General features: G+C 43.6%; 1 protein-coding gene across 1 annotated transcript in view; it reads right to left on the minus strand.

Annotated features, from left to right (window-relative positions):
- The window catches only part of ITGA9 (integrin subunit alpha 9), a 354,975-nt gene that overhangs the window by 120,695 nt on the left and 218,445 nt on the right, over positions 1–15,835 (minus strand). The window contains exon 18 of the mRNA XM_090050256.1: positions 15,511–15,661. Within this exon, the coding sequence (XP_089906382.1) occupies positions 15,511–15,661 (151 nt within the window). The remainder of the gene's footprint in view (positions 1–15,510; positions 15,662–15,835) is intronic.

Raw genomic sequence — 15,835 nt, forward strand, 5'->3', positions numbered from 1 at the left:
GGTTATCATAGTCCAGACCCACAGTCCCCTATCCCTCCTGTTGCCCCTCACTCCCTGACATGCTGCAGCCCCAGCACCCGGACAGCTGTCCCCAGCACCAGCAGGCACCCACACCCCTTCTTCACACACCCATTCTCTCCCCTGACACACACACACCTTCCCCCCGGCCCCCAAGACAGTTCCCAAGCCCTGGCCCTCCAACCCCCATCCCCCATAGACTTACCGGCATCCAGTTGCTGGAGCTGCTTCCACCACCCTGCCTGGCTGCATGCTGGGCACAGGCATGTGCACACACAGATGCACATGGCACCTGCTTCCAATTGCCCCAAGTAGCATCTTGCAGGCTGGAAGGCTACCAGCCTGTAAGGGGATACCCACAGTATCCTCCTTTTAAGGGGAAATTCTGCATTTTTCTGCAGCAAATGGAAAACCCAGGTCCCTGGTAAGCATACACGCCACTAGGGCAAGCTGGGAAAAGCAGTTCTACCAGCAAAATCCTGGACGTTTGTTCATATTTAAAAAAACTGCCTGGGCAGAGATCAGAGGACCCAAAAAGAAGACAAGTCTGGGAAAACCCTGAAGTATGGTAAGCCTACTTTATAGGTTGTACTATGCCTTTATACTTTGTGGGTGGATGCCTTCAAGTATATTTCATAATAAGTAACGCTCATAAATCCATAGAACAGATTTATATATTTTTAATTTAAAAACAGAACATAAAGCGTAAAAAAAATTAAATGAAAGAATCGGTATTCATTTGAGAACAGTATTACAAAACATATAGATGATGTGTCAACTTTTCATTCTTTAATACTGAAAAAGCACTAAATAGAAATATGATTTGTGATGCTACCCATTATATGGAATTAAAATTGGATTTATAAACTTATTAATTTGCTGCTACTTGGTTTAGAATGAAGATCTTCTGCAAGTAAGCAAATATTGCTGACATCAGTTCTTACATGCGCTGCATTTAATATCCCTATGACTAAAAACTTTCTAAAAGTTTAACTGGGGACACAATAAACGAGGAATTGCAGAAAATTGTGTAGAAAAGCTCAAAAAAAGAAAACTGGATAGAAAAGCAGTAAAAAAATCTCCATAGTTTCCCAAGCAGGAAGCAACTGTGACCACCTGAAACCTGAGATCCTGCTCCTGCCTCTGTTTCAAGGTCATTTGCATCATCACAGAGCCTCACAGGAGGTGAGAGGCTCCCTACCAGCTATGAACTGACTGCCCAGAGGAGTTTACTATCTATTGACTCATCTGTGAAATCCTATGAAATATGAACTTTTATTTCTACCCAGGAGAACTTTTACAATCTTTTCTCCCATGCCTGATGAAGGGTGTTTGTGCCCAAAAGCTTACAATTAAAGAATTTTTTTTGCAAAAATCTTGTTCGTCTAATAAAAGATATCATCTCTACCATGAGTCCTGATTGCCTTTTAAAGTCATATTATTTTTTTATTTCAATTCTTCCATTTACAGATACCTGAACACAAGATACAGAGTTAATTTTGCATGGCAACAACAGATAAATAATGCAGGGGAAGTGTATGGTGTACAATAAAACTGCATATCCCAACAGCAATGCTGAAGTCCGGCACTATAATCCATTACCTAATGCACTGGGATTTTGAAAACAGTTGTAATTTTTTTTAAAAAACAAAAGCTTAGCAGTTCACTTGTAAGGCTTTATTTTTAAGAGGTGCTGCACAGTTTTATGAAAGCTTTTACTGCGCACTTTCCTTTCCCCTTGCTAAGTGGGAATTACTGAATTTCTGCAGATGGTTATAGTCAAGAATCCAACACAGGTTTTCTGGATTCCTCTCATAGTAAGACTGTAAAATCCCTGTGGGTCTGGGAATCAGCCTAGCTAACCACCTCACATGGCGTGGTTGCTGTGGCTCTGTTGATATTACTATGCGAGAACTGTCCCTTCTCACACAACTTCCTGACTTTTAGAATCAAGCACTACAAAAAGCCAGTGGCCCACAGTGGAGCCCATGTTCTTTCTTCTTTCACTCCTTTATTATGAATTTTTACAAAAAGCGTTTCCCACCCCCTCTTCCCCCCTCTTTTTTCTGTCCTGTATGATTTTAACCTGATTCTGCTTCAACCCCCATAGAAGGTAAACAGTTGCTGTCAGGGGAAGGCCAGAGAAAGAAAAGATTTCACTTCACTTACTATTCAAGAAAAAGCAAAGGCTCCCTTGTGATCTTTCACTTTACCCACAAAAGAAGGGAAGAAGGAAAGCACATAGGAGTAGAGCCGACAGAAATTGCTCTTACACCAGACTTATTCCAAACGTTCATGGCAGCGTCATTAATGCCATGGGGCAGTGGCACAAAAAGAAGGCCCATAGCCTTGTGCATAACGCTTGATACTTCTTTTTGGATTGACAGCAGAGAGCTCTTTACATACAACTGGCACACATTCAGAATACCTTTAGCTGATCTGACTGAGGTGGATGGACTGGGAGCCTATTTGTGCTGCCCTTTTAAAAACAGGACTCACAGATTTCATAGAGTTTTCTGCATAAAGAACACAGGATCATACCACTTACTGTTAAAAAAAATTAAGAGAGGGGTTCAGTTATATGTATAGATCCTAGTATCACCACAAGAGATATCTGACAAGTAAATGAAGGAGAACAATTTCCTGCCATACAGAACAGTGATCTACAATGTGCCATGGGATAAGCACAACTGAAAAGGAATATACAGTTACAGTTGTATTGCTGTTTCACTCATTTATCTCATGGCACCATCTTGAGTTGCCTATCTTAAAAGTGAGCAAAAGAAACTCCTTGGAGAATGAATTTGACCTTTTGCAGCAAATGGCAATAAACTTCTAGATTCAAGTTACAAAAAAAAAAAAAACCAAGCCAAGGACCAACTGCCTAATGCCATGAAAGTGCCATTGAAAGTTGTGAAAAATGAGTATTTCTTAATGGTCTCAGTAGAGGATGCTTAAGCTGAGTTTAATTTGAATTTTAAGCCCTAGTTCTGAAAAGGGCATTGGACAGGTTTTTCTCCAACAATTTTATTACTACAAAGACTATTATAATATTGCTATAGCTCCATGTTAAAAGCAGTGCCAGCTTATGCACAGCATTCTTAGAGTACAGTCATGAATTTTAGTTCACATGGGGATGGGAAAGCATTTTTTAACAAAATAAATTCCTTGGCCAGGGACAGGAGTAACACATAAACTAGTGGAAGTGAGCAGAAACTGATTTAAACCTGTAACAGAACAGAAGTCCAGTGCACATAAACCAGCTTCAAAGTGGCTAAAACTCGTTTAAGATAAACCTGGTTGAATGTAGTATCAGACTTAACTGTCTTGGGTCAAACCGGTTTATGAAACTTTTGTCCCAGACCCCTTCCTGGTTTAAATTAAATCACAGTCCCCCAGCATCCTAGCATGCTTTTCAGCCCTGGGCTGGGCTGGGCTGTGCTGCCTGCTCCAGCAGAGAACGGTTAAGCAGGGGGAGGCAGGAACTAACCCCCACCCCCAACCCCCACAAACCCCAGCTGGAATCTGGGGCCATGGAGGCGACTTAAACTTCCCTTTCCCTAAGTACAGAGCTGTCCTTGCAGAGCCCTGCTGCTGTGAGTGTGGTGTGCAAATTCCAGAGACCTCGGGGATAGCAGGAAGAGAAAGCAAATACATGGCCCATGCTGGCTACATGCCAGAGAGCCATGCTGTAATGCCTCCCAGCTTCTGGCCTGAGCCACTGCAGGTATGTGGCTGCATTTCCTGAATCAAGAGTGAATGTCTGTCCAGCTGTTTCTCAGTTTAATCTCTGCAGCTTAGACTAAACTGCAAAGAATGAATTGATTCAGCCTTAGGCTTTTTGACTGTCTGTAATTAGCCCTAATGTGACAACCCTGCAGCCCTAGATACCGGCACAAGCAGCAAGGGAGAATCCCCACTTTTATCTAGAAAATCATAGGGAATAGGGTCAAGAGCTAATGGGCCAAAGGGAGGGAACAGGTAAAAGAAACAGAAACATCAACACTGTGATAACATACTCAGCACTTCAATTTCCACCCTCACACCTCCAGAGGTGCATCAAGCAAGCATTCAGTCCCTAGAACACTCAAACAGCAGCCTGCAGCTGCCCTGAAGTCTGGGCCCAGCTCCTTCGGTCCACAGTTCTGGCTGCCTGAGCCACTGAGATCTCCAGCTCCACTGTGCACTCCTCTGTGTAGGGCTGATCAGGTTCCACAAGCACGCTGCTCTCTCTTCTCCTTACTTCAGCCTCAAGCTTCCTCTTCCTTTTCCTGGGTTTCTGGGAGTTGTAGTCCACATTACCAGTCATCACAGCTCTGCAGACTATCCCCTTGTTCCTTATGCTGCTACACTCTTTACATTCACATTACACCTTGATCCTCCACTAAGTACTTGTTCATCCTCACTCGCTCACTCATCTTCATTTCCATCAGGCTATGGATCCCACCCTACATTTTTTGATCCAGAAGCATCCTCTGGCACCACCCTATTGGACCTATTGGGGTCTGTATTGGTGAAGGTTCCACTGCGAGGCCTCTACCAACGTCTTGGCTGGTGATGAACAGGCCTACCTAGCTCCCTTGTCAGGCCAAGTTTTCTGTTCTGTGAACACCGATGTTTACTACAGTGTAAATTACAGGTTTTTGTCTGCCTGATCTGCTTGCCAGCTCATATAATATATATAAATGTACTAAGAGCGTTACATAAATAAACAGGCATCACATTCAAATCAAAAAGTCCCTTCTCAGTGTAGAAAGCTTCTTAGCTCTGTCCTCTGGGTGCACTTCCACCTGCCAGTACCCTCTAGCCAGATCAAGGGAGGAGAACCATTGAGCTTTGGCCAAGAGATTTAGTACATCATCAATTCAAGGTAAGAGCTAGGCATCCTTAACAGTAATATCATTCTGTCTATGATAATCTAGACAGATCCGAACACCTCCCCCTTTCTTCTGCACCAACACCACCAAAGCAGCCTATGAGCTGAAGGACAGCCTGATGCCTCTTTCTACCAACTTTTGGGGTTGATAATTAAACTCCTTCTGGAAATAGATGGGTACTCTTTGAGGCCCGTTGGACAAATTTGGCATTGCCAGTATTAATCTGGAGCTCTGTTAAGCCTGTATGCCCTAGGTCATGGTTGCCAAAGCTGAGTACATCTGCATACTCCAACAGGACCTCTTGTACTGCCCCCACGAGTTTAGGCTCCAGGCTGTGATGACTTAAATTGAACTTGTGTTCCAACTTCTTTCATTCGACAGAAGGTTATTGCCTATCTCTCTAAAGCTTTGGCTCTTATTTGAACCCAGTACTCTTGCAGCAATCAACCTTTTTGATATAAGGTTCTCCTGCAGGACAGCCACACCTGTCTTAAGTGTCCCAAGTATGTGTGGCCTGTGGTTCTGTTAATATGTTAGCAACACACATTGGAATTTCACCCCTGTGGCTCCTACCCCTTGCAGTTCCCATTAGGAATCCCAATTTATCAGTAAACCTAGGTTCAAATAAGCTCTCTTCTTCACAGCACCATCTCTTTAGTTTGCCAGTGAGCATCACTTCTAGAAGGTATTGTTAGATTCTTCACTACTACCACTATCAATACCATTCCAGTCACTTGGCCATCTGTGGTATACAAGGGGAAATGCCTCCCTATAAAGGAACATGAACAATCTGCAAAATTCATAGTGACTAGATAATTTTTTAGGAAGTTAGTACCTAACAAGGTATCTTGATTGACAGCCTTTGCTATGGGGATTCTACATGGCAATTGCAGGCCTTCAAAGTCAATGGTTGTACTCCACTATCCCAGAATTGGAAGCACTTCTCCATTGGCTGCCTTGACCACTAACTGTTACAGAGTCGAAGGCTTTTTTCTTTCTCTGTTGTAGCTTGCTTCCATATCCAGCTATGTACAATAGATACCTGGGCACCTGAAACTAGGAGGAACAGGAAAGGAACTTCTCTTAACTTTCACTCTAGGTAGTATCTTATACCTGGTGACACCAGCAATTAGCACCTCATTCTGTGGGTCATTTTGTCTGCTAGTAGTGGACAGGCCCCTCTCCACTGCCAACTTCAGTTGCCCTGCCCTGAACACCACCTTCTCTCTGGGAACTTCCTTCAGAAGTGATCACAACTGTCATAGTCATTCTCCTGATGACACCCAAACCACTGTGGTTCAGGAGAATCACCCCTTGCAAGTCTACTCTGGAACTGGGTGTCCATACTCTTCTTGAGCTGGTCAAGTTTATCTCAGATCTCTCTTAATGTCTCCATCACTGGTCATAAGGCTGATGACTCTGAGGTTGGGGGTTTTTGCTCCTAACTTCTGCACCCTTGCCTCAGCACCTTGGATATCTAAAGCCTCCAGTTTTTTGGGTTTTTTTACAATTTCCATCTCGGTGGCTAGCTTTATGGCATCATCCAGGCTATGGCGTCTCCTCAACTGAAGCTGAACCTACTTCTCCCAACTGAAGGTATTGCTATTGAAGTCATTATAGGCCAGCTGGTCCTGTATCTCGTGGCTGACTTGTGGGAAGGCCTTTACAACTAATCATCTTAGAGCAACACCAAACTCTTGCACTGACTACTGAAGACTCTATAACTAAAGAAAGCTGTATGGTCCCAGTCAGGACCTGCACCTGGTTCCAAAGTATTCCTGAGGGTGCCTGTCATGTGCTTGTTATCCTGTTTAGTTTCACCGCTGAGCCCACGGTAGACCTCCCTGGCTTTCCCTATAAGCAAGACGCTCAGGAATTTTAGCTTAGTGACGTCATTCCACCCACTTAACTCAGATGCCATTTCAAATGGTTCGTGCCAATCCCCCTATCCTGGCTGCTCCCCTCTGTAAGATGCTGGATTAAATATAGGCCTTGAGATAGCAGATGGAGTGTATGTGTTTTCCCCTCCCACTGGGGGTACCCCACTGGCAACGTGTAGGGGGTGCACCCCATGTAAAAAGCATCACCTATGGGCGGTTGATGATCACAACCCCACCCCCCTTGCCACCGAAAAACCGCTGGTGGCATCTGTGGGCAGTCCCCAATTGCCACTGGCCACCACAGCTGCCTGCAGGAGCTCCCCGCTCACCACCGACACACTGCCTGTGGGTGGTTGCCATGCCCCCCACCAGCCTCCAGGTGCATACGTTCATGAGGTACCCCCCTCCTCTGTAATACTTATCTTCCCTGATCAAATGCCCACAAAACATACAAAATCTGTACACTTCTGCAGCAGTTTGCCCTGTGCCTTATGGCCTGTGACCACCAAGCCCCATTTGCCTCATTTGTATAACAACCACCCTTCACAATCCCACTACTACCACCAATTTGTGCCAACTCTGCAACCCCAGATACTGACACAAGAAGCAAGCGGGAGTTCCCACTTTTATACAGAAAATCATAGGGGTTAGGGTCAAAGCTAATGGGCTCAAGGGAGGGAACAGGTAAAAGGTAAAGAAACATCAGCATTAGCACCTCAATTTCCCCCCACACACACACACACTTCTGGGGGTGTTCCCAAACAAGCCTTCAGTCTCTAAAGCAGTCAAACCATAGCCTACAGCTTCCCTCAAGTCTGAAGCCAGCTCCTTCAGCCCACTGTCCTGGCTGACAGAGCCAGTGAGATCTCCAGCTCCACTGTGCACTCCTCTGTATAGGGCTGACCAGGTTCTACTGCACACTCCTCCCCTTACTCCAGCCTCAAGCTTCCTTTTTTTTTTCCCTTGCCCCCAGCCTCTGGGAGGTTTCTGGGAGTTATAGTCCAAATTAACAGTCAGCACAGCTCTGCAGACTGCTGCCTGATTCCTCCTGCTGTAACACATTACATTCACATGATGCTAATTCTTGAAAAAAAAGATCTGCATTGATCTTAACTCATCCCCTTCCTTTTGTGTCCTATGTATCTACAGGCCTGTTAAATTTAGAAAAATACAAAATGCAGTTTATGTTACAACACCAGAAGAGCTGCCAGTATTGAACTTATGCTCTTTATCCTTAAGGTGTTTAAAACAAAAGGGCATTGGGAACAGAGATCTAGAGAAACCGCTGTTAATGCAAGGGATAAAAAACAGAAGAAAGGAAAAGCAGTAAATGCTCCTGACACAGCAAGGTGATCTTTCCCCTGGAGGACTGGATTTTTAAGTAAATACAGCTTAGAATATATTGGAATTTTTGTTTCTTTCATTGTAATATACTGCAATCTGTGTTTCTTCCTTTTCCTCTTTTGAGGGAAAATTCTACCTTGCACTGAGGAACAGCATGGTTTGACAGAGGTCAGCAACCCCCGGCATGTGTGCCATTAGTGGCATGCGGAGATGTTTTTCCCGGCACACCAGGAGGCACGCAAAGAAGTTGTTTTTTTTGTTTGTTTTTTAAAGTTGCTGCTATGGGCTCTCCTGCGCAGCCACAAGTCGCAGCACCGCGGCAGGCACCAGGCAGACCCAGGGGAGCACAGGCAGGGAAGTGTCTGTACTCTACTGCCCCCACCCATGCTCCCAAGCTGCACCTCCAGCCTGGCTGGCCCTGGAAGGAGCTGCCCAGGCATGCAGACGCCCTGTTCAACCTGGAGCTGCACCGTAGTGCCGAGTGCTGGGGCCAGGCAGTTGGGGAGCATGGGGGGCCCTTAGGAAGGCAGAGGCTGGGCGGGAAGTGGGGGCTTCCCCGGGGCTCTGTGGGCTCGAGCTGTGGCAGGTGGGCAGACAGGGTTGCCCAGTGGCACCCATGGTGGGGCCTGGGAAGCCCGCGCAGCTCCTCAGGGATGGGCCGCAGCCAGCCTGAGCACATGCACGGGGCACGACACGGGGCTCAGGGGGCTTCCCTCTCCAGGACTGGCCTCCCTGCACGCTGGGCACAGCACAGGCAGGGCAGAGCCATCCCCACTGCGGGACCTGGCTGCAGGAGCCCCCTGGACCCTGGGAACAGCCACTGCAGCTGCCTCAGCCTGCCCGGGTCCCAGCCTTGCCCACCCGCAGCTCCCCTCGAGGGGCCAGGGCTGGGGCAGGCAGTCCAGAAAGCTGCTGCAGTGCAGGCTCCCTGCTGGCTCAGCCCCAAGCACCAGCTGCAGCTCCCAGGGAACAGCGAACAGCCTGCGGCTGCAGCTCGCACTCCCATTGTACCCAGCACCAAGCAGGGAGCTCCCCGGGCCCAGCATCCTGCCACAGCCATTCAGCATCCCTTCATGGGCAGGGTGGCTGCGCCCCATCCCCACAGAGCTGCGCAGGCCGGCTGGGCCCCACCTCCAGTGCTGCTGGGCCCCCCGCTGTGGCCCAAGTAGGGGAGCCCTGGGGCAGCCCCCGCTCCCCACCTGACACCAGCTTTCTATTTACTGTAAAAAAAAAAAGGGCAACATTCATGATTAGTAATAGTATTAAACATGCAATGCATCCTGCCATGTACCCCCTCCGCCCTAGTTTTGTTTTTGTGGTGTGCCAGCACTCCGGCAGCTTACAAGGTAGACACTGTGGTTTTTTCAGCACTCCAGCCAAAAAACATTGCTTACCCCTGGTCTATGAGCGCTTATGCAATATTTACATATGGAGTGGGCTACGTATTGCCCTTTGTACAGGTTGAATTTTACTCATATTTTCCTCCCTTTCTCAAGGGAAACATAAGGTCTAGGGACTTACAAAAACTACCTGCATATCAATCACAAAGCATCTTTACCAGAAACATTCTGAACATACATAGTAAATAGTGATACAAAAAGGAATGAATGGCTTCTTCTTTTGCACATATATTTGTTATTCCAAGAACATCGAATGATTAAAGACACAGCTGTCACTTAAAATCTGCAGATCTCCAACTGTTATAAAATTTTAAAGCAGAGTTTTATTCTGCAAAGTATTACAATTTGCAAATTGTTATTTTTATTTACACTTTATATTTAGTTAACTTCACCCAAAAAGGCATATTATCAGATCTCTGCCATGAAAAGTTGCCTGGCAGTATTTCTGTAGGAATGAGTCTCTGTATTCTCCTGAAATAAATTTGACATGTAAAGTTTACCTACTTTTAATGTTAATAGCTACTTAAATAAAAAAAAAAAGTGTGTTGCTATTTTTCTGCTATGCCTTATATTATGTTCTCTCTGCACACTAGCTGATATAAAGCCAAGGAATGATGGAAAACAAGGGATTCAGCCAATATTTATTTTTAACAAGGGATTCAGCCAATATTTATAAAATGGCCCACATTTCAAAGGCATTTAATGCACTTGTTTACTCAGTGCTGTAAGGGCCAAATTACTTAAAAACCTTAGTCCCATTGCCTCTGAATGAGACCCAAGTACCTAAATCTCATTGAATTTCAATAAGATAGTTAAATGCCTTAGTTGGGTTTGAGTGCTGTTATAGGCACGATGCTCCTGGAAATGTATGAGACACATGGATTTTTAATTATATCTTTATAGAACAAATTGGATAACTAGGAGGCAAGCTTTTGGGCATTAAGGTTAAGTACAGACAGTCAAAAAGCCTGAGGCTGATGGTTAGGTCTTAGCTGTGTAGACTGAACCGAGAAGCAAGCGAACAGACATTCACTTTGGATTCTGGAAATGCAGCCACATGCCTGCAGTGGCCCAGGGCAGAAGCCAGAGGGGCACTACAGCACACTTTCCAGCTTGGCTGAAACAGACAGATTGGGCGAAGGGTAGCCCGCCCACCCTGCAAGAGGGTGGTTTGTGGAGGAGATACAAAGCATCCTGGCAGGCTGGGGGACTGCTAGTTAAACTGAATCTGGAAGGGATCTGGGACAGAAGTTCAATACATTGATTTAACCTAAATCAGTTAAGTCTGATACTACATCTATCCAGGTTTATCTTAAACGGCTTAGGCCATTTTGAAAACAGTTTATGTGCACTGAACTTCTGTTGTGTTACAGATTTGAACCAGTTTCCAATTACTTATACCAGTTTACATGTAATTTCTATCCCTAGCCTAAAAGCCTTCTTCAGGTCACCCCCTAAATAACTAATCGCCATCTAAAAGTCTACGGTAAAATGAGACTTGGCTGGCTTAGATTTTGCAATTTTAAGCATAGCAACTCCTCAATCATTTTAAAAATCTGGGCTTAAACTATTGATTTCAATGGGAATTTTGACTCTTAAGGACTCTTGGGATTTTGCATTATATTAACTGAATAAGATAACTGACTGTAAGGTTTCTTTTCCAAACACTGGCTAAATTCTAATTAGAATGATACGAAAAATTGACTGGACAACAGCTAGTACTAGCCACACAACTAAAGCTACAAGCCAAACTTGGATGTGGGGAACCATGTAACTTATCTGATTAAACAGAACTTAGCAATACTAATTGAATGTATAAATCTTAGGAACAAGCTTACTAAATAAATATGAATAATGACTAAATCAAAGGAAACGACCTCATCAGAAACAGGCTGAACTTCTCAAATATTGTTCACTCTGCTCTAAGCCTGAGTCTTGGTAATTTCACTCATCTGTTGCTTGAGAGAAGCTAGAGAAACACAGAAGCCTTCAAGTTGACTGACTGCAGCATCTAGCAGTCTGACTAAAAATAAAGACATCACCCCTGGCTGGAAATGACCGTTAGTTATGGGCTTCCCCAACCTATTCTCCCTTAGGTAGTGCTGAAAATGGACTAGCTCCTGGAATCCAATTTTCCATTGTAAAACACTTTGAACTCTGGATGAAAAGTGCTGCGTAAGAGCAGAGTTTTATTTGAGGGGCTATTTCCAGGACTATTAGAGAAAATACCACAGGCACATTCTACCAGGCCTGTCTCACTCTATCTGTCACAGCTGAAAACACTTTCATCCCACCTACACCAGTTGATGAGTAAGTATGAAAGTAACTATTACTAACAACCACTGCCAGCAATAAGTCATTGTCCTCCTGCAGACGCTCAGAAATCACATCATCAGTTCATATAAAAGTTACATTATTCAGGAAATGACGGCTTACCACCCCACCCCTCCTTGTGCTTGCCAGCAACACACACACGCACACCAGGGGATCTGTCTGATCACCATTAAGTGAATTTTTCAAACCCTTACAATGTTTAATCTGAAATATAATTCAAATTATTGGATTATAAAAATCTGTAGTTGTTACATCTCTACTTTTAGCTTTACAGAAATGGGAAGTGCTTTCAAAATCGTAACACAAACAGGGTAAAATATTCTTAGAATAGTAAAAAGTCTTGTTCCTAATGAACAGGTCAGATTTATTCTTTTGCATTTTTCATTTAAAATCCTTTTGCATTACACACTGAATTGTCTCCTCAGTGGATACATTCTGAATTAGAGGCTTTATTGACAAGTGAGAAAACATGTTATCTTATGCCTTACTATACCTGTAAAATTGTTTCAAACAGTTAAGACTCTCAAGCTATATTCCTGCCAATGCCTCTTACTCATTTGGCTAGCTCTGAGCAAATAGTTAAACCAGTTTGGGCTTCAGTCTTTCAACTGTAAAATGATGACAATAATAATCATCATCTTTACACATGGAGGCATATTTGATAATCTTATATATAGAAATATATGTAGGTAATAGGCTTTTAAGACAACTTAAGGAGAAAAAAACACTAGAGAAAGACTCAGAATAGTACTTGCTCAGGCCTGGAGTTTGGAAAAAATAATTTTTTAGTCCATGCTAGAAAAGGTCTGATTATGTTTTCTTTGAAATGCTCTTGCAACACCATTCTTTGGAACATAAAATTAAAATTTGCCAGACCTATGGACTTTAAGTCATGAGCAAATCTGGTATTCCTGTGAAAAGCTACCCAAATTTAGTCTCAGACGTGGAAATAGCTTAACCACTTTGGATGAAATTTTTCTAAAGTATTCAGCATGAGACAGACAGTTGACTGGGAACAATTAAACTCTGGCAAAGTTAGAAGCAACTAGCCAAAGTTTATCATGATAAGCAGTGCTACTAGCTGTATATATTTATATGCATGTATCTATATAAATTTTCTAAATCTACAAAATTCAATGTTAATGAAACTTTCTATTAACTCCTATCATTAATAAAAATTATTAGTTCACCCATAATCTTCAAGTTATTAGCATTTTGAAAATATAGATTTAAACTTTTTGAATATTTATAGGGGGGGATGCGTGCGTGCGTGTGTGTGTGTGTGTGTGTGTGTGTGTGTGTGTGTGTATTTTTGAGTGTAACTGCAGCCTGTGTCTCCCAGTTGAAGGACTCACTGTAAGGAGCTATGGAAAGAAAATGTTGGGCTTCTTTCCATAGCAATGAGCACTGGCTGCAGAGCAAAAGGAAAAATCAGACATGGGAATAAATGAAGCCTTTTAAATATCGGTCAATGTACCCTTATTTGCCCCTGTGAAGGAGGAGCAGCAGCAGCAGCAACAGCTCTGCCAAGTAATGGCACTGTGATAGCTCATGAAAAATCAAAATCCACAAATTAAAGAAGGCCAACAACAGTAACACACTGAGCTTCCAGCCACTGAGTTGGGCTGTTGTTCTCTTTTAAATCATCATATTTGGCTCTGCATCTCAACGTCCCTTATATGACTATATTATATGCCAAGGAAGCTTGGCTTTCTAAAAAGAGTCTATTATCCACCCACTTACAAGCAAGTATAACCACCATGTGAAAACTCATTGCATTTAACCTATAGGAAATTACTCTGGAGACATTTGGAAAACAAACAGGAGATTTGGTTACAGTACATCAAGAGGAATATCAGAGGCAGATTATAAAAGCCAATCAGTCTAACCTGGTGGTCTTTTATTCTATGGTTCACCTCTACTTAGAAAGAGTATCAAGTATGTACATGGAAAAAGGAGTCCCCTTCCACTTGGGTGATATTAATTAAAAGACAGTTGTTGCTACAAGCTTCTCTGCAACAACAGACTCTTTCACTCAGAAATTCTTGTGAGTCATTGCTTCTATTCAGGATTTTATGTTTGGGTTTTTGCCTGGGCAAGGATCAACTACAAACAATATCCATACACACATATACACACACATACAGAGGTATGTGTGTGCATGTATGCATGTGTGTGAATGGGAATGACCTATGGAAGCTGTAATTAATAATTTCAGACATATCCTGTCCACAGATCTTAGGGAGTAGGCAATACTATCTGCAAGGCTATAATCTGCAACTGGATAAATTAGGAAGCCAACAGCAAAGTAGTTTATGTTGATGGGAGAGCTTTTTGACAGAGATTGACAGAGACTGGTGGACTCAACCTTTCGGCCCTGTAGCCAGATGAGTGGCACAGAGCCAGTTCACAGGTTGGGTCAGGTTCTATGAGCCAGAACCAGGCACAGCACTGCATGGGTCCTGTGCTGCCTTCCTCAGCCCCAGAAGTCCAGATCAGGCCCCATGCTGCCTCCACCTGCCTCTGCACACCTGCATCAGGCCCCACACACTGGGATCAGGCCCTGCACTGCCACCCCAGCTCTGCGTGCCCTATCTGGCCCACAAGTCTCCCCCCAAGGAGTTCAGAAATTTAGCAGCAGGAAAGCAGCCACCACTCCCCATGCCAATGAATCTCTGGACCCAGAGGAAGTCTTGCAGGCCAGATGACATGGCTCTGTTGGCTGGATCTGGCCCATGGGTTGTGGGTCATGCATGCACGCTGTAGAGTATAACAGCTCAACATTTGCAAAGTCCTTTATTACCAAAAAAAAAAGAAGAGAGAGGTAGAATTGGAGAAGCATAAGGAATGAAAGCAGAGTATACTACCACTGGTATAGCTAAAGGATTTTGAAAATCCAAGATTATACATTGATTAGATCCATGTTGCAGACTTGCTTATCACATGCTGGCTTGATTTACTAGAAAATTCACTAAGGAGTGAGATACGACACGCAGCAATGTCATCTACTTCTGGAAATTATTCTTTCTAGAAGTTTATCATCCCAGCTTTCTCCATTATACATTGGAGCCAGAAGAGTAGTAGAAGAATCATATCATTTTTAATTTGTTTCCAGGCAGGATTGTCTAATAAGAACCAAGGAGGCAACTGATGTTCCAGTTAATCCACGCACAAATGACAGAACAAAAATCTAAAACCATTCAAAGCACAAAGGCCTGGTCTTCTTCCTGGTAAACATCTGATTGACGTTGATGGCAGTGGGACAGACCCTAAAAAGGTTATGAGATTTCTTCTAACAAAATTTGTTGTCAATTTTACAACTCAACTGGTTTCAATGGGGACAAGATATCACCCTCTATTTTTGCCATATCCATGTTCTAGCATATCTCCCATAACCATCTGAACATCAACAAAACAGCAGTCCTGTGTCATTTATAGAAATGTGATGTGCATCATCTAACCAAATTAAATCCACAAAAGAGATGGCTTATGTAAAGATCCTTGGACAACGTCAGGCCTGAAACAAAGGGGCATAATTCTGTGGTGTTCATTTGAGTTATGACTGTTTATACCAAGTCTCAATTTGCTCTCAACATATTTGTAATATATTGGCAATAATACTAAAAGTCTGATCTCAGGGAGATTAGCGTTTCTTACCTTTTGCCACATTTTGATAAAGAAGAGCTCCCTGGAAAAGTTGAAGAACACATTGGTATCATAGGCATCGTCCCCAATGTTAGAGATGGAAATATTCAGTGAAATGTTCTTGACTGCTCCCAGTGCCAGATAGGAGGTTCTTTCATCAACACTGTAAACAGAAGTATACGTTAAATGCCTCACCACTTCTTCATTTATTCTTCATTCCAGCTAGCAAACTGGCACAGCTCAACTGATGCCAGATTAAAAAGCGAGTGTTAAATGGACATTAAATACAAGATGCTTGGCTCAACAGCATCTGCACAGGCCAGGAAAGCCGGGAATT

Source organism: Crocodylus siamensis, chromosome 5 (genome assembly GCF_052110815.1).
Source record: "Crocodylus siamensis isolate JL-2025a chromosome 5, ASM5211081v1, whole genome shotgun sequence".
In the NCBI taxonomy this organism is placed as follows: Eukaryota; Metazoa; Chordata; order Crocodylia; family Crocodylidae; genus Crocodylus; species Crocodylus siamensis.